Source organism: Meles meles, chromosome 1 (genome assembly GCF_922984935.1).
Source record: "Meles meles chromosome 1, mMelMel3.1 paternal haplotype, whole genome shotgun sequence".
Taxonomy (NCBI): Eukaryota; Metazoa; Chordata; class Mammalia; order Carnivora; family Mustelidae; genus Meles; species Meles meles.
The window spans coordinates 16,551,673-16,571,132 of NC_060066.1; the positions used below are offsets into that span (position 1 = coordinate 16,551,673).

General features: G+C 41.4%; 1 protein-coding gene across 6 annotated transcripts in view; it reads right to left on the bottom strand.

The window, feature by feature from the left end:
* Positions 1 to 1,071: 1,071 nt before the first annotated feature.
* Positions 1,072 to 19,460, bottom strand: part of FER1L6 (fer-1 like family member 6) — a 165,098-nt gene continuing 146,709 nt past the window's right edge. For all 6 annotated transcript variants that reach the window (XM_046027179.1, XM_046027143.1, XM_046027133.1 and 3 more), the window contains 4 exons: positions 17,712 to 17,953; positions 15,180 to 15,343; positions 3,185 to 3,285; positions 1,072 to 1,447 (listed from right to left, as the gene is read on the bottom strand). In XM_046027179.1, coding sequence (XP_045883135.1) covers positions 1,264 to 1,447; positions 3,185 to 3,285; positions 15,180 to 15,343; positions 17,712 to 17,953 — 691 coding nt within the window. In that variant the 3' untranslated portion in view covers positions 1,072 to 1,263. The remainder of the gene's footprint in view (positions 1,448 to 3,184; positions 3,286 to 15,179; positions 15,344 to 17,711; positions 17,954 to 19,460) is intronic.

The following is a 19,460-nucleotide window of genomic DNA, read 5'->3' on the forward strand; positions in this document are numbered from 1 at the left end:
TAGAAGAGTTACATATGTGGAAAATGATCTAAAGAAAAAAGTAGCCCAGGTGCTTCTGGTGTTGAGAGGGAACCCCAATCCAGTCTCCTCAATACTATCAAATGGCCTCTCATGCTTGAAGGAAGATAGGGTTGCTATATTTATTTGTGTATGAGGCCAAGCACTTCAATTCCTTTGTTTCCTTATTTTAACTCAGAACACCAGCTGCTCACTTCCACTCTCTGCTTTAGATGGGGTGGTAGATCTAGACAGTGTAGAAAAATCAAAGGTTTTCTTTCAAAAGAAACTTGACCCCAGCTGACAAGTACATAAGATACCATTTCTGGGACTGTTTTTGAAATTGATGTGTGCTTGCGAGTCATGATAGTACTTATTACATATAGTGGTAAGACTAAGTGCTGAATAGTGCCAAGGATGGTCATTCACAGCATGGTGTATGGAAACACCATATTTGTTGCAGCTTATATATCTAGCCAAAGAAAATTCCTACTGGTGTCATAGAGATAGCCCCCACACACATATACACAAAATAATATTTCATATTTATAAAATTCCCACTTGGAAATTGCCATAGAGTGAAAATCCAAATGGATTTCTCCAGAACTCATTTCTACTATTGAACGTATTCTATTTAAGTGTTGACTTCGATGGAAAACCAGCAACATCTCATCTCTAGATGGGAATTTCAACAACAAAGTATTTTACATGATAAAAAGTCTTCTCCAAGCTAGTTTCAGAGCCCGAATAAGTGAATGTGTTCTATAAACTGTAAGGATTAAACAAGGTTAAGATACACGGGAGGTCGAATGTCTAGTAATTTACTAAAAATGCTTTCAGTTTGTTTGCTGTAAAATTTTTATTTAAAAGAAAGTGCTTCCAATAAGTCTCAGACCCAGAATTAGACCTCTTAGAATAAAACCAATTACATAAAGAAAACATTCGCCTAAGTCAATTTGAGGTCACTATTGATTACTCTGAGGCAAAGGAGTCATCATTTCATGCCGTTCTTGGGCAAAAACATGGCTTCAGGCTTGTGAGTTTGGAAGATCGTGGCCAGGGTTGGAGCAGGTAGGAGGCTCCTTTCCCATTTCCTCCAAAAAGAGCCTATCTGTCTTTAGATAGAAGGAGTGGTTCTTGGACCCTTTGAGTTCATCCTCCTAGCATCCGTCTCAGTGCCTGCACAGAGCACATGCTCTTACATATTAGATATGAGGAAGAAGAGATGATTAGTGGAATGAGAGGTGCCCAATCCTCCATGATTCTCTAGGGGCCCCCGACGATCTTATTGCTGATGGCTCCAGGCAAGGTGTAGATGAAGAGGACCAGGAAGATGATGAGGATGATCAGAATGAAACCGATGATAATGTACTTTTTGTAATTCTTCCAGATGAGGTGGTACAAGCACTTGAAGGGGCTCACAAACCAGGAGAAGGAGGTGTCTGGGCGGCTGCGAGGGAAGCAAGAGAAAAATCAGGAGAGGGTCATGATGGCAACACATGGAATTCTCCAGACCTCAGAAAGTATTTCTGACTCCAACTTTCTAGAGGTCCACAAGGAGATGCCTGGGAATAGGAGAAGCTCATGTTGCCTTGAAGAGGAGCAATCCAGCATTCTTGGTGATGATTCCTGCATCATTTTAAAGCTTGGTCTGAAGGAGGTCTGACAGCCCTCCATCCATCCAACCCTGATCAGCTCAGCCCCACCTCTTCCAAGAGGCCCTCCTTGACCACCTTGGTCCATAAAGATCCCCCTCCTTCCAAATTCCTATCTCATCGATCACTTGACTTTAGCTCTTTTTGGAACTAACCCACTGGTCTTCTATACTCTGTTAACTACTTTATGAGTCTGTGTTCTCTCCAAACAGATTGGAAGCTCTTAGAGTAGAACTTATGTCTTAAATTTCTTTGGTGTTCTTCAAAGTATTTTTTTTTAAGTAAGTACACATTGTAAGAGCTCAACAAATATTTATGAATTAATGAGTAAGTAAGTATCCATTATGTTTCTAACATTGTGATAGATGAAAAGTAATTATAGAGAAGGGACCACTCATCTTGAGACACTAGGGATTTCAGGAAGGATAGGATAAATACAATTTGAAAGAGTAATTTGTATACATATTTCATAACCACATATATTTACTTTTTAATTGATATATAACCATGGATTAAATTCATTAGGGTAACCCTTCTAGTAATTCTACTTCTGGGAATTTATTTTATTTTATTAATTTTTTTAAAAGATTTTATTTATTTATTTGAGAGAGAGAAAAGACAGAGTAAGAGAGAGCATGAGAGAGGAGAGGGTCAGAGAGAGAAGCAGACTCCCTGTTCAGTAGGGACTCTGATGCAGGACTCAATCCTGGGACTCAGGGATCATGACCTGAGCCGAAGGCATTCTCTTAACCAACTGAGCCACCGAGGCACCCTGGGAATTTATTCTAAAGTAATAATTTATAGGGGCACCTGGGTGGCTCAGTTGGTTGGGCAGCTACCTTGAGCTCAGGCCATGATCCTGCGGTCCTGGGACTGAGCTACATGTCCGGCTCCCTGCTCAGCAGGGGAGTCTGCTTCTCCTTCTCCCTCTGACCCTTTCCCAGCTTGTGCTTTCTCTCTCTCTCACTCACTCTCTCTCTTTCAAAGAAATAAAATCTTAAAAAAAATAAAGTAATAAATTATAAAAGGGAAATATTTTCATCACACTACAATGATAGAAAAAGGTAGAAGTGAATTAAATATCCAATTATGGGGTGATGATCAAGTCAATTATGGGCACCAAGTCTATGGCATTTTCCACAGGCATTAAAAAATCCTAATTCTGACCACTATGGCAACAAAGCAAAACTCTGCAGCACAGGATAAATGAAACATTAAGAAAATTGTGAATGCGTGATCCAAAAACAAGTAGAAAAAAATTCATGCAGAATTCATATTCACATAAGAAGACCAGAAAAAACACATGAAATTATTCTAGAAATGCTCATGAAGCAGTATTACAGAAAAGGATCCTCTCCATTTTCCAAACAGTCTATATTGTTTTCAGAATATTTTTCAATTATAGCAACAAAAACCCACCTGGTTTGGCAGTACCTATTGGCTGCCTCCTTGTGGCTCAGGCCTCCCAGAGGGGCCCTCTAGGGAAATGTACAAAGGGCCTTTCCTATGCTCTTATCCCCAACCCCACTCACTTGGGCTTGGCCAGGGGCTCGGGCTCCTTCCGGGCTTTTCCAACAGGATTTTTTTCCGCTTCCTCTGCTGTCACTAAGTGAAACTCGGCTTCAACCTTGCCCTGCACAAAGACAAAAGTTTCCGTTTCTAGTCACAAAGACCTCCTGGAAGCAATGGCAACCTTCTAGCAGTGTCCAGTGTGGGAAAACACCAGGAAGTATTTTGACTATCCTGCTGCTTTGTTTTGAGAAAAATTGTTACCTTTTCTGTTCTAGGAGAAACCATTTTTTATGATGAACAGTAAAAGCTCTGAAATGGTGTTGCTGTTGAGTTCTGTGAAAGGAGAGGTCCCACCTGTACACACAGACACACATATCCTTGGTTGCTTGGGCTCCTTCACTTGTAAAGGTTCAATGGATAACTGATACAGAAACTCAATAGCAATTAGAAAGGGATCAAATTACCTGAGTGGCAGAACCCTTTCTAATCTGACAGTCTTTCTTCTCTGCCAATGATTCTCCAGAGGCTATTGGTGGGTGGGGCCCTACATTTGCCAAATGGCTTTTCTGTTACCCTTCATTGTTTCTGTTGTCTGCACACATTATTTCAGAATTACCCTTCTCTTCTTGAATTTCCTCTTCCTTCTTTGAAAAGAAGCAGCCCCTCTGGTTTGAAAATTGTGTGCTTCTTCAGAAGGCTGGGCGTTGTTAGCACTGACCTAAGTCTTGGGTCATCAAAGCCTGAGACAAGATAGCTGCAAAAGGTAAGGGTCACTCTTTCTTGTTTTTTCAGTCGTTCACTACTTTTAGGGACCCTCTGTATGCCAGGTACTGTTCTAGACACTGGGGACTTACTGATTAAGAAAAATTAAGATCTCTTGGAACTCCAGTTCTTGGTGAAGACATCTCTCTTTGGTTTTGTGGATTGAGATTCAAGGTAATAGGAAGGACATGGAACCACGGGGGGACTAAAGCATCATGGAAATATTTTAGATCTATGACTGTCGTTTTGGAATTACATGTGGATGGGGCATAACCTTATTTTCTACCTCAGTAAAAAGATTACAGTTTCTGATGAACCAATGGGCCTGTGTTAACTTACCTATTCACCCCCCAAGAGCCAGGACTCCTTAGCAGCCAGGATGGTTGCTGGCAACCATGAAAATGTAATCATGGGAGAAATTAGAGAAGAGTAGTGTATCTAGGGTGGGGTTGAATTAGAGAAAAGACGCAAGTGGCATGGTTGTCTGAATTAGTAAAGAAATGCAGTGGGCATATTACAAGTGAAGTCATGAGTTCAAACCTAGGGGGCCTCATCCAATCTTTAGGCTACAACCCTGGCCCGACTCAGAACACATTACATGCCCAATGATGCAGAACTGTTCCTTAAAAACACAGATATATATGGTCTGTCATTCCTATTGACAAATCTTGGCCTTATAGGTCATGGCTTGCACATACAGGTATTTGGGGGAATATCTGAAAACCAGGAAAGAAGGAATAAAAAGCTTCTGTCCAGTCTAGTCACTCCAATCCACTCGACCTCCATCAACAGTGGAGTCATAGTACTACTACTCTATCTGTAGCTGTGATTCTTTATTGAATGCCACTTTGCCTATATTCCTTCAATTTATCTATCTATCAATAAATCACAGCAACAAGCAAAGTAGGTCTTTTTACTGATGGAAAAATGAAGCTGTGGAGGTCAAATAACTTTCCCGAGGTCACACAGGCAAAAGCCAACCAACTGGAACTTGAACTGAGGTCCACATGATGCCAAAACTCATGCTCTTTCCATGATAGTGGGCTGCCCAACTTATTCATGTATTTGCCAGATGGCTGGACTAGAAGATTTGCCAGAACCTTCCCAATTCTAACATGAGGTGATTGGTTTATTCTCATCATAATTATCACTTGAAGGCTTTTGTCTTCTTGTACCTCAGATTCCATACCTGTCAAATGGCCAGATAGGCTTTAGGGCAACTTCTGGCTCTATTTCTAGGTTTCATGAAAGACAGGAGAACTTGCAAAGCTTGAGGGCTAGAAGAAACCCAAGAGGCCAGCCTACCACCCATGGCAGAGGGCTTTGCAATATGCAAAAATTCCCAGAGGTCTTCCAGAGGTGACTTAAGTGCTACTGAACAGTATATTTATCTGCCAGAAGCCTCATCCAAACCATCTGCATTTGAAAGAGAGTCAGTTTAAGAGTTGCTAACTAGTTCCTAACTAGTTGCTAACTAACCAGTTGCTGGGCTCCAGGATGTTTGCAAGAGAGGACAAAAATCAACAGTGGGTAAGTTAGGACCAGGGCAAGAGGATCACAGCTGGCTCTTTGTTTTCCACTGCTTGGTAATGAACTCAGTCACAGGGCTGTAGAATTTGCAAGGTGCTCCACACATACGTCATTCCATGTAAACCTTCTGACAACAGGTAAAGTAGACTCCTTACTTCCTTTTTACAGCTGAGGAAACTAAGGCTTGATGATGGTTGCTAACTTGCATTACAAAACCAGGTTTTGTGTTGAGATACTATGACACCAAGCCCCATCCCCTGTTACTCACTGTGCCCAAGAGGCCCTTCCTTCTTTCTGGAAGAAAAGAAGCAAACTATATTTTTAACAGCAAGGAAATGTGCCTATTTTGAAATGTTCAAGAGAAGCTTCATAATCCTTGCCATGGCCATGGCATTATATGTTTTTCACTTCCATCTAACGGATGACCTTGGGTACTTTAAGGATTATGATCACATAGCATAGCATGGTGTAAAAGTTGAGTGAATGAGATTTGGCACAGACAGATCTGCATTTGAAACTGGACTCTACCACTTACTGGCTTATGGGTGAGTTGCCTGCTTCAGTCTCGCAGTCCTGAAGAGGTTAATAGCATGTATCCCACAGATTTGCTTTGACAGGTATTTGAAATAACATATATACAGTGCTCAACCTAGCACCTGGTAAATAGCAAATTCTTAAAGAGCATAGTTGCTACCTTCAACACTATTTCATGGATGGAAACACATAATTTGATAGGAAACATCTACCCAAATAGAAAACACCCAGAGAAGAACCATAGTCCCACAGGGGGGAAAAATGCAAAGAAAAGGGAAGCAGAGCATATGAAATCAATTCTGCCCTAGGCATAGAAGTCATGGGTTAGTACCATGAAGGGCCTTGCCCCCACTTCACTGTCCTGCTTAAGTGCTCACAGAGTCTTTTTCTGATATCACGTGGGCCCCAGGAGGAAAGTGTTTACTGACATATTCTGATAAATACCACTCCTCATTCTGTATCTCTCCACACAGAGGGTTCCCAGTTTTAATTATTGATACTCAACCAAGCACCAAGTAGAGGTCTTAAGCTAATAATATCCTCCAAATATAATTTTAGGTCAGAGCTAGAAAAAAAAATGGACAACTTGAGAGACTATCTATTAACCTAATGACATCTATGGATGGAAAAAAAATGACCAAGAAAGGTTCAGAAAAGACTGGATTTCTTGCACTGAGTGTGTTATTTACGGGCTTTGAACTTCACTGAGCCCAGAGAGTGGATGCCTTGGGGAGGAGTGTGGGTCCTTTAGGTCAGATATGCCTTCTTCAGTGATAATTGTTGCTTATTAATACAACTTTCAGTGGTATGAGATAAGGCGTTCTCATACATTAACGGTGGGGATGTGTGCAGGCAAAGTGGATACATATAATGCCCATGTAAGTATGTGTATTACCTTATATGGTCATACTCTCAACAAATGGAAATAAATTATAGTCACTGCCTCCTCAAAAAAAAAAAAAAAAGACAGGAAAAATGTTTAATTCTATCAATTCCCACTTTGTGGGAAATGGCATGCCGGACTAAGGCGGGCATAATATAAGGAAATAATTCAAAACTCAGAAAAAGCATAATATGCAAAGCACAGTCATTATTCTTTCAGCTCTTCAAATTGTCCTATTTGTCACAATGATATGTCCCAGGCTCATCTTGTGCCCCTAACCTGGAATCAGTCAAATACGCCTGCCTGGTTCTTTCAGTAGAGATCGGTATTTAGAAACCAGGATTCAGATGCTTCTTGCTACTTAGTGATTTTACTTCTAGGTCCTTTCAGTGAAGAGAGCTAGGAAAAACATTTTTAAATCTTTAAGTCCATAGTGATATTGGGGAAAATGCAAGACAAAAAAAATCCCATTTACCACCCCTGGAGATATCTCTTGTACCAATTCTTGATTCTACAGTGTGGGAATTGATGGAATTAAACATTTTTCCTGTTTTTTTTTTTTTTTTGAGGAGGCTGTGACTATAATTTATTTCCATGTGTTGAGAGAAAGCTCTTCTTAACAGCTGAATTCTTACTAATAAATGAAAAAATGATGATAGAATTAGATCCACAGATAGATGATAGGGTTATAGATGGGTGGGTGGATGGATAGATAGTTAGGTCATGGAAAGATAGATGGATAGAGATGGATGGATGGAAGGAAAGAAGGAATGGGTAAAGAAGGAAGAAAGAATTAGAAAAATCATTTTGCAACACCAATGAAATACTTAATTACAATCACCATTAGGTGGAAAGTGGTGGCAGGGCAGGGATTTCTCACAGTGACAAAGTGTCACCTACTGATTCTTTGCTAATTGTAAAGAGGAAAATGTACTTTTATAATGAAAAGCTCTCATGGTCACCAGCACGATCATGTGAGTAAACACAGTCACCACTAGTGAGGCCACCTGAGGCCATGTGCCTCCTGGAATAATCAGTGGGAAATAAACAGTATCAGGTCTTAAGTATTCTTACCAAAAATGTTTAACCTGATCCTGATAATGCTCTTACACCTAAATTTCTTCTAGTTCACAGGAAATACAGGGTCTAGAGAGTAAGATAAACTATGTCATGAGAAAACAACCAGACAAGTGAGGCCAGTTTCATCAAATAGGTCTTGTCATAGGGCAAGAAATGATCGAGGACCGTTCTAAAACAAAATAAACCAAAAAGACAAAATAACCAAAAAGCAACATGTGAACTATGACTAAATCTTGTTTTGAAAAAAGAAACAGCTGGAAAATACATCTTGAGAGTAATAGGGTATCCTTCTTGTAGATGGAGAAATGAATTTGGTGTGGATATCGGGTTGGGTGATCATAATTAACTTCTTATATGTGATGATGGCATTATGGTTATGTACAAGAATGTCCATATTCTTAGGAGAGGCACACTGAAGTATTCAGGAATGGTTAAAAAGAAAACCACAGGCCCGTGATGGATTTACTTAGGTTAAGACCCCAAGTCAACAATCCAAGACGTAAAACCTACCCTAAATGCAATCTCCTTCCTACTCACCCCTCCACTCCCGCCCCAGGAATTTAACCTTTGGTCAGCCAATATGGAATTTCAACCTGGATATTTACTGTTAGACACCCTTTCATTCCTCTAAGGAGGGCACCTTGCCCAAATAATGCATTTCTTACTAATAAATTCCTTTATGCCCTCTCTTTGCTTTTAAAAACTTTCCTTTTGTTTAACTTGGGGGAGTTCCCCTTTACTTGGTAGATAGGATACTGCCCTATTCACAAATTATTTAATAAAACCAATTAGATCTTCAAATTTACTCGTTTTTGGGGGGTTTTGTTTTTGTTTTTAAATAGGGAATAGTGTTGGAATGTCTATAGACTACTCTTAAACGGTTCAGTTGATAACTTATGTGTGTGGGGTTGGGGGCAGTGAGAGACTATGTACTTACATATACAGACAAAATCAGTGCAGGAAAATAGTAACAAGTGTTGAACCTAGGTGGTGGATAAATGGTTGATCATTGTCCTAGTCTTTCAACTTTTCCACATGTTAATGTTTTAAAATGAATAAATGTTGAGGAAATAACACAATGATTAAACGGGCGTTTCTATTTTGAGACTACTAAGAGTTGATACAACATTGATACCATAACGTAGGGGAGTGCTCATTAGAACACCAAACCAAACATAAAAGGCCCTGTTTATGTAAAATCCACCAAAATCTACCCCAATTGGGCACAACCCAAACATTAACAAAAGCTTTCTTTGGGTGGCGTGCATGTGGGTGATTTTTCTTTCCTGCTACACTCTTGTGTCTTTTAAATTTCCTATACATGTGTATTACCTACTCTGTCTTAAAATAACCTTTACATGAAAATAGGTACCCGCTCTGCTTCTAGAGAATCTGAGTTTACCACACACTATTTTGATGATGTGTGTCTACCACCTCCTCAGTGAAGCTATGAGCTTCTGGATGCCAGGAATTTGCCTCATTCATTGTTGAACATTTACCGCCTAGTGTATGAGTGTGTAGCCACAGTAGCTACTGACGAGGGTTTTTCACACGAAACTGGAAGCACTGAAACCTCCCCTTTAATTTTAGCTGTTGATGTCTTGCGATTTAGGTGGGCTATTTAACTGTCCATTGATGGGATTCGCCTGTACAAGAAACTTCTTGATCTTCATCTTCTAAAGCAGTGATTTCTTTAAAGGCTGCTTTTAGTAAGATAACACGTATAACATGCATAGTGCAATATATCTCATATAGGACCTACCTGTCCAATATACATTTCTTTTGTCCCAAGGGTACCTGTTATTTGCAAATCCCACCTGGAGCTGTTTTTCACTGACTATGAGCACAGCCACATTCCATAGTGGGAGCTCTGTGTTCCCGGTGTCTAAATTGCACTGCCTGTGTGTACAGAGAAGTAGCTTTAAAAATAAGCCTGGGCATGTGGCAGTGGCCAAAAGCAAATCCCTGCTGGCCAGCTGGTGCCTGGAATAGGACTGTGACCTCCTGAGTGCTGACTTTGGGGCGGGGAGGGAGTGGGAAGCTTAGAAACAGAGGGTGTCTGAACTGGAAAGGCACCTTGGGGGCACCCAGTCCAACCCACTTTTTTTTTTTTTAATTGACATGGAAACTGAGACTTGGAGATGGCATGACCTCAGAAGGTGGTGGACTGAGGTTTTCTGTGACACCCCCTGACTCCCAGTTCATCCAGCTCGCTGCCACCCTGGGAGAAGGCTACCGGTCAGGCTTCCTATGTGTGGTTATGGGTTCCTTTGAGGGAAAAGAGAGGCAGATGGGTTATACCCCTGCTGCTGCAGGCCAAACCAGCGGTTGGGTGGCTGCTGGGTGGGTAGGGACAAAGTCAATTCTCACTTTCCCTTTAGGATGTGTAAGGACAAAACCAAATTAAAAACAAGGAGCTTAACATTTCCTATGGAAAATAAAGGAAGAGATTTCCCTCTCCTTTTTCTAAGAGCTGTCACTTTAGAAAATGTAATTGGAAGACATTTCGGTGCTCTTTGAAGTGCATATAAATCCTTTTGAATAGAAGATACGCCCTTTGTCTTTAATACCCAGGACCCACCTTTCCCAAAGACCTGAGAGCCATCTCTTTGCAATGTACACATCCAGGGAGAGAACACCCCTCCCTCCCAGTTTCTGGGCATGCCTGGTTCCCAGTTGCCTATTTGAGGAGGATGCCCTAATTTTTGTCCACCCCCCAGTGTTCTCCCTTAGCCAGTCACATAGGATGCTCCCCTTCTAGTTATTTTGCCTCCCAACACCCTTGAATCAGAACAAACCTGGTATCTTCCTTTTATTTTTCATTATAAAGCTTCCCCACGTCCCTGCCTTTTTTTTTTAAATTTTTTTTCAGTGTCCCAGAATTCATTGTTTATGCCCCACACCCAGTGCTCCATGCAATCCGTGCCCTCCTTAATACCCACCACCAGGCTCCCCCAACCTTCCACCCTCCTTCCCTCAAAATCCCTCAGTTTGTTTCTCAGAGTCCATAGTCTCTCATGGTTCCTCTCCCCCTCCAGTTTCCCTCTGCCTTTCAATCTCTACCAAACCGGAAAGATGGTGGCTGACTCTCTTGTCACAGCCAGCTCTGAGTATACAGCCTGTTTACTACACAGTCTTCCGTTCTTTCCATGGTTCTAAATACTTCATCTATATTAACTCATTTATTTGCTAAAACCCCATGGGGTTTTATTTGTATATATTTATATATAAATAAATTTATAATATAAATAAATAAATAAATAAAAATACAATATATAATAAATAAAATAAAAATAAATTATATATATATATGTATATATATATATAATCAATCCCCATTTTATAGATAATGGAAGTTGAGGCATAGAGAGATTAAGTAACTTGCCTCATGTCACACACCTAGTCAGGAGAGGACAGGATTCAAACCCAAGCTGTCTGCTTCTACATTCTTTGGTCTTAATCACTACACAATACTTACTGCAGTCTAGGAAAACATACTGCCTCAGCCTAAACACCCTTCCTCCCTTCTCCACATGTCCCCAACCAACCTGTCTGGATCCTCGGAACCTCCCACCATTAAAATCTACCTGTCTTCTCTCTTTTCTCTTTGGCACATTGTTCTCTAGTTTTTACTGTGACACTTAGTCTTATAAAGAAATGTGTGCTGATGTGTTTGTTCTCAAAGACTATTTGTTGAACACTTCCTACATGTTCGGTACTCTGAATAAAAAGGGAACGAAATCATATAATCTCTTTGATGGTAGCATCAATGTCTTACTTGTTGACTTGTTCAGTACCAATGTACTGGGCACGTACTCTGTGTGAGACACCACGTGAGACGCTACAAATTCCAAAAACAAACAAAGAGAAAACCCACTCTCTGGACCCAGGCCTCTCACAGCAGAAGAACCATGAACCATGAATACAGACAATTACAAATCAGTGTCACAAGAGCGATGGAAGCATGAAAGCAAGCAAGCCCATCCCAGCCAGGACATCAGGGAGGCTTCCCAGAGGAGGTGACTGCTGGAAAGAGTCCCAAAAGACTTAAGGAGGAGATTTCCCAGAGAAGAAGGGAATCAAGGCATTCCAAGCAGAAGTACCAGTCCCTAGAAAAGCAGGGGTGTGGGAGAGAGCAGGGAGTGGCTGGGAAAGAGAGTAGCTGAGGAAAGCTGGTATGGTTTGGGGGGAAGAGGGAAAGATGGGAATTGTGAAGGCTTGTAGCGTCTGCACATGTCTCTACTAATTTACTCCCTGCTTGCTGCACGGTACATACTAGTCTACCTGTCGTCACCATTCCAACAGTGCTTTTTAAATATTGAGATATAATTCCCATACCGTAAAGTTTATCCTTTGAAAGTGCACAATGAATAGATTTTAGTATATTCACAAAGTTGTACAGTCACCAGCACTAATTCCGGAACATTTTTATCACTCTAAAAAGAAATCCTGTACTGGTTCATAGTCACTCCCCATTTCCCTTCCTTCTAGCCTTGGCAACCACCAATCTATATTTTATGGAGTTGCCTATTCTGGACGTTTCCTATCAATGTGGTCTTTTGTGACCGGCTTCTTTCTTTCTTTTTAAAGATTTTATTTATTTGTTTGTCAGAGAGAGAGAAAGCACAAGCAGGGGAGAGCATCAGGCAGAGGGAGAAGCAGGCTCCCTGCTGAGCAAGGAGCCTGATGTGGGACTCCATCCTAGGACCCTGAGATCATGACCTGAGCTGAAGTCAGATCCTTAACCACCTGAGACACCCAGGCATCCCATGACTGGCTTCTTTCACTTGAATATTTTCAAGGTCCATCCACGTTGGAGCCTGTATCAGCACTTTATTCCTTTTTATGGACAAATTATATCCCCCATTGTATGGATATAACATCTTTTGTTTATTCCTTCATTAGTTGATGGACATGCAGATGTTTTCACTTCTGGGCTCTAATGAACAGTGCTGCTATGAGCCTTTACAACACTACTTTTCAAAAGGTCATTGGTGATCTCCATGTTGCTTAATCCAATGGACACTTCTCTGCTCTGAGGATAAAATCCCAACTCTTCAACATATGTGTGTGTCTTTGATGTTGGACTGTAAAGAAGCTCCATGCTGACAGAGACCTATGTCTGTTACTACTCATATTTTCTTCCCAGGACCTATCATTTAATAGATGCTCAATAGAAAAATGTTGCAAGAAATGAAGAAATAAGTGACAGAAAATAAAGACTCAACTAGGATAGAATGAAATAACAGAAGTCTGAACATATTTTGCAAACTCTAAAGGGCTATTTTAAGGGCCTACTTAGCCAGAGCGAGCCATTTTGTTGTTTATGCAGTAAACTTAGATTGACCCCCTGTCCCCGCCCCTGGCCCAGAGGAACTTACTTAGAAACAATCTGGGAAACCAGTAAAATATGACTGACCAGTCCCTGATAACAGAGCCCATATACCAGGACGTGTCAGGTCAGGAGGAGGTAACAGAGCCCAGAATACAAGGATGAGTCAAGCCAGGTGGAGACATCCAATCAGGAAAGCACATCCCTAACCACCCAAGAATGTGGGCCCTGCCTTTTGGGCGCCAATTCTGACCAGAGTGATAGGCTAGTTCAAATAGCTACTATAGGATGAATTGTAATTCAATTGGCCACCCGTGTGTGGCCAGGCTCAACCACATGGACTTTACTCTATAAAAGTTAGTCTGTGAGGCTGGGAGGGTCGCCTCTTTGCAAGAGACGGCCCTGGCCGGTCAGTTTGATTCTCGATGCTTGGCGCGAAATAAAGCTTTGCTTGACCTTTACTTTGTATCAGTCTCGCTCCTTTGACCATGGACCCAACACTATAAACATGCAATAAATTATGACAATGGCCATTATGTAATCATAAATACATCATTACTGTTGTTGATTTTATAGAAACTGGAATTATATCAAAAGAAATGAATTCGGATTTTGGGATTTGGCAGTCCCTGTGTCCTAACCTCATGCTGCACTCTGGCAACTCTGACCAGCGGGCAGTCAGCCTTCTACACAGGGATGCTTCATGCCTCCATGTTGTGCTCCTCATGGTTCCTCTACTCAAGGTAGATATGCACCCTCTTCTTCATCAAGAAAATGTCTTTTTATCAGCTTTTGTTCTTGAAAAACTGATGTTCTGTTCTCCTTGACTCCTCAACATCCTCAGAGAGAATTAGGTCCCTCCCTCCTCTCATTTCTTTCCCTGTGTCTTTTATTCATTGACTACTGCCTGCAGAACTGGGTGGTAGACACATCTATCCTTCTCATTGGACTCTGAGCTGATTGAGGGTAGAGGCCAGGCTGACTTCATTGGTGAATTTACCCATTCATCAATCAATTCACTTACTGAGCATCAGTTATGGGCTAAGCCCGTGAGGACTGCAGCCTCATTCTCTTGACCCAACCTCACCCATCAGAGATTCAACTGAGAATGGTGGGAAGAGAAAATCTTCCAAAAAATGTAATAAAACTAGATGCATGGCGTTGGGCCAGTCAGATGCAAAGAGAATCCTTGCCTCACACACACTGGGCCCCTATAGCAGCGAAAGAGAACCAGGTGTGACCAGAATATTCCAACCCAGGTGTGCTTTTGCCACCGGGCATAGGAGCCAAGGGGAGAACATACTCTCCACCGAGAGGAGGAGGCAGCATGGAAAGTGGTCACCAATGCACTCCCGTCCATCACGTGAGTTATCTGCCATCCCATATGGAGGGACACTAAGAAGGCTTCCTTCCTTCCCACTATTTGTGAAAGGACTAAGCATCCACAGCATGTGCCACATAGTATGGGCCAGGCTGGCAATGCAGGGAAAAGGGGAAATGGCTCTCCCTGCTGCCACCTTCTCAAGGAAGTTTTAAAAGTCTGGATCCCTTTTAAAATTGAGGGTGAAGGGATGAGGTTGTTCCATTAAAATTGTACATTTGCCAAGACTTAATGCATAATTTCAAGAAATGTTGAAAAAAAAATAATGCCAGGGGCATAAATTCAAGCTAAGAGGTTAGAAAACCACCCGATACAGCTATTAAATCAAGTATGCTGAAATACAGAAGCTTAATGCATTTATAAAATTGTGAAAATTCTTGCCTCTCAGCAGAACCTTTGTCCTAAAGTGCTCTGTGTCACTTCAAGGCCCTTGACGTTTACAAAGTGACTCATTTAAAGAGCATGATGGCCCCTGTCTGCCCTCCAACCCTGTCTCCTACAGCTGCCACTTACTGTGAGTTCCTTGCTTTTAGCAAAAGGCCACCAGCCCCGCACACGCTTTTGCTGGAATATGGAAATCTTGCTGTCCTCGCTCGCATTTTCAAACTTGGTGAGATCGCAGGCCTTGGCAGACTTGGCTGCTCGGGGGAAACTATTGAGGTTCATTTCCAGGGAGCCTGTGAAGAGATGCCTTTGATAGTCATGGAAGGGCTTTTAGTACCCATCACCACCAATCAGTCTCCCACCCACCCATTCATTCATTCATTCACTCACTCACTTGTCATTCAGCCAGCACCACCTTGGATCACTAGCATGTATTATGTTTGCGGGATACAAGTATTACAGAGACATGTTTGGTGCTGTTGAGGCACCCAGTGTAGTAGCAGGTAGAAGACAGGGCAGAGCTGCAATGTAGGACTTCGGGTGTTGTCACTGCTGGACATCTTGTCTACTCCCTGAGTGTGTGGGGATTATGTCCCTGTCCTCTGAGCTTTTTCCTCTGCCTCAGCATGAATCCACTGAAGAGAACTTCCTCCCCCAACTCACCTTCCTCTGAGTCCACTCAGCTCCTCCCAGTGGAGGACTAAGTCTTACTGTCTTTGTAGCTACCGTCCAAGACCTTGGTGGGCTCTCAAAAAAGTATTTTCCATGAGTGAATATTATGGAAAATAAGATAATACTACAAGAGTGTTTTATCTCTCTCTCTTTAATAACCTTTCCCTATTACAGAATATTTGTTAATTGAAAGCACTTAGAGCATGTACATAAACCAGAAATTAATAGAAAAATTTTCCATAATTCCATCCCCCAAAAGGTGATCACTGCTATACACATTCGTTCTTATCCTATGTCAGTCTTTGTCTCTTTGCCTGCCTCTGACTATCCCTGACTCTGAGTCCATATGAACATATGTTTTGCAGAAAGGGGATTTTTTTTCTACATTCTTTCTTTCACTTAATACATCCTGTACAACTCTTCAACTCATTAAATATTCAAAATTTTAATGGCTGCTGGACTATCATTTACTGAGTGCTTACTATGTTTTTAAATTTAATTTTAATTTCTTGAGGAATCTCCACACTGTTCTCCAAAGTGGCTGCACCACCTTGCATTCCCACCAACAGTGTAAGAGGGTTCCCCTTTCTCCACATCCTCTCCAACATACGTTGTTTCCTGTCTTGCTAATTTTGGCCATTCTAACTGGTGTTAGGTGGTATCTCAATGTATTTCTTAATTTGAATCTCCCTGATGGCTAGTGATGATGAACATTTTTTCATGTGTCTGATAGCCATTTGTATGTCTTCATTGGAAAAGTGTCTATTCATATCTTCTGCCCATTTTTTGATATGATTATCTGTTTTGTGTGTGTTGAGTTTGAGGAGTTCTTTATAGATCCTGGATATCAGCCTTTTGTCTGTACTGTCATTTGCAAATATCTTCTCCCATTCCGTGGGTTTCCTCTTTGTTTTGTTGACTGTTTCCTTTGCTGTGCAGAAGCTTTTGATCTTGATGAAGTCCCAAAAGTTCATTTTCGCTTTTGTTTCCTTTGCCTTTGGAGACATATCTTGAAAGAAGTTGCTGTGGCTGATATCAAAGAGGTTATTGCCTATGTTCTCCTCTAGGATTCTGATGGATTCCTGTCTCACGTTGAGGTCTTTTATCCATTTCGAGTTTATCTTTGTGTACGGTGTAAGAGAATGGTCGAGTTTCATTCTTCTACATATCGCTGTCCAGTTTTCCCAGCACCATTTATTGAAGAGACTGTCTTTTTTCCACTGTATATTTTTTCCTGCTCTGTCGAAGATTATTTGACCGTAGAGTTGAGGGTCCATATCTGGGCTCTCTACTCTGTTCCACTGGTCTATGTGTCTGTTTTTATGCCAGTACCATGCTGTCTTGGTGATCACAGCTTTGTAGTAAAGCTTGAAATCAGGTAACGTAATGCCGCCAGTTTTATTTTTGTTTTTCAACATTTCCTTAGCAATTCCGGGTCTCTTCTGATTCCATACAAATTTGAGGATTATTTGCTCTAGCTCTTTGAAATATTCTAAAATTACTAAATTAAATTGTATTTTATATTAAATTATATTAATTTTACATTAAATTATATTAATCATAATAATCTTATACTAAATGTAATTATATTAAATTACATTATTTTTTAAATTATATTAGATTTGAAGCCATACTTCAACTTTAGAGCTCCAAATGCTCTCTGAGGTATGTAATATTACTATCCCCATTTTATAACTGAAGGAAACTGAGGTACAGAGGGGACTAGTAACTAGCTCAAAATTTAACATCTTCTTAGTGGTAGAGCAAAGATGAATTTAAGTCTGTTTGAAAATGTATCTTCTACCACTAAGATGCACCATAACTTACTCAGCCAAACCCTTATGAATGGCTATTTGGAGTGTTTCTAACTTTTTGCTATCATAAATAGCACTGAAATTATTATCCTTGTAGCTAGATCAAACCAAGCTCTCCAAAAACTGGGACAAAACCCTTAACATTAACGTGAACTTTACAAAGCCACTGGCTTACCCAGAAAGTCATCTGAGGACAGCCTTTCAAAATCCCAAACCTGGAGCACCAACACGACTGGTGTCTTACACTCCATCTTCTCTAAGGAAAAGATGTTCTCCCTCTTGGTAATGACCATTTGCTTCTCAGCTGGGAGATACTGAAATGGAAACAGGAAGCGCCAGTTGAAGTTCCCCTCGCCAGTCAGGGAGTTGTAATGCACATCGGTCTCCTGCTTGTCATCCTCCAGACCCTTTAGCCACCTGAATAAAGACAGAAAAAGAATTACACACCTGAGTCCCTGAGTACATTTTTCAGGCATCATTCTAATCGAGAGTGATTTAACTAGTTTCCGTGTGGTTACGGATAATAGTTTTTAAATTATGATAGTTAGAGTCAGATGGAAGTTTCCACTGAATCTGAAAGAGAAAAATAGGAGTCAAAGGGTCTGAAAGAGAAGCAAGATAGAGACATCATTCTAAGCCAGGTTCAGGAGATGTCTTCAGCTATACTGGCGAGACGCTGAAGCCCCATGTAAAGAGGGAAGACTGGGAAAATGTGAAGGGAAAGTATAATTGGAGTTTCCTCTCCCCCTGAGGCCTCCTGTGAGGGTCCCACCTCTGCACTCACTACCCTGGTTGGCCTCTCCAGTTGTCCTGGTTTAGACTCATGGTTTCAGGCCGGTGATTGACTCTCTCCTCACTGGTTCTGGGTCTCAAAAACCCAGCAGGCCTGCATCAACATGGCATGGAGGGTAGAAGCCTGTCTGCACCCACCTGGATTCTAATCTGGGCTCTCCCATCACTAACTGGAAAGCCCTGGATAAGGTGTCCAACCCCCCTGTGCCTCTGTTTCATCTGCAAAATAGAAGCAATGACAGTACTTAGTTCATAGTTCAATACGTGGTTGCTCTGAAGAATTTTAAGAGGTAATAGCTGGAAGGTGCTTTGTGTATTTCAAGTTATGCACAATGTTATTTCCTCTTTTCTGGTCTTCCTCTTGCATCCCCAGTATAGAGTAAGCTACCGTTAATACGCTTTCTCCTAATACCTTATCCCTAGCGAATTATTGAGAAAATAGGTGCTTTTAATTCAAACTAATTGATAATTCCAAACCACTTGCTTTTTGAAAGCAGACATACCATCCCCACAGGTCAGGGAAGGATCAAGACCTCCCTTGTCCCAGAAGAGTGGTACCACTTAAGAGTCTGGATGCAATTTTTAGGTGAAGAGGGTGCTCACTCAGCCAATATATATGTGGTGTCTGTTATGAGACAAGGAGTGAGCTAGTTGCTAGAGGAGTAATGGGAACACACAGAGATGGCCCTTGCCTTCAGAGAGCTACAGCTACAGAGGGAAGGGGATGGAGACATTGGGGGAGAAGAGGGAGAAGTCACCAGCAAGATATGTACAAGGGCCCTGTGGTGTGGTGGCACATTCTAATGTGGGAAAGAAGTGCAGCATGACTAGAGAGCACAAAGCAAGGAAGATTGAGATGGGCCTGGAGAGATAGGAGGGGCTGGTCAGATAGGACATTTTAGGACATATTAGGGATCTGGATCTTCAACCAAAGAAAATAGGATGTCACTAAAAGGGTTAAAGTATAGGACTGATTTGATCAGATTGTGTTTTGAAAAGATAACCCACGTTTCAACATAGAGAACAAGTTACAGGAGGCAAGAGTAAGTACAGACAGAGCAATCCACATGGCACTTCAGTGTCCTCAGCAAGAATTGATGGAGGGGAAGACTATGGCGATGGTGTGTAAAGA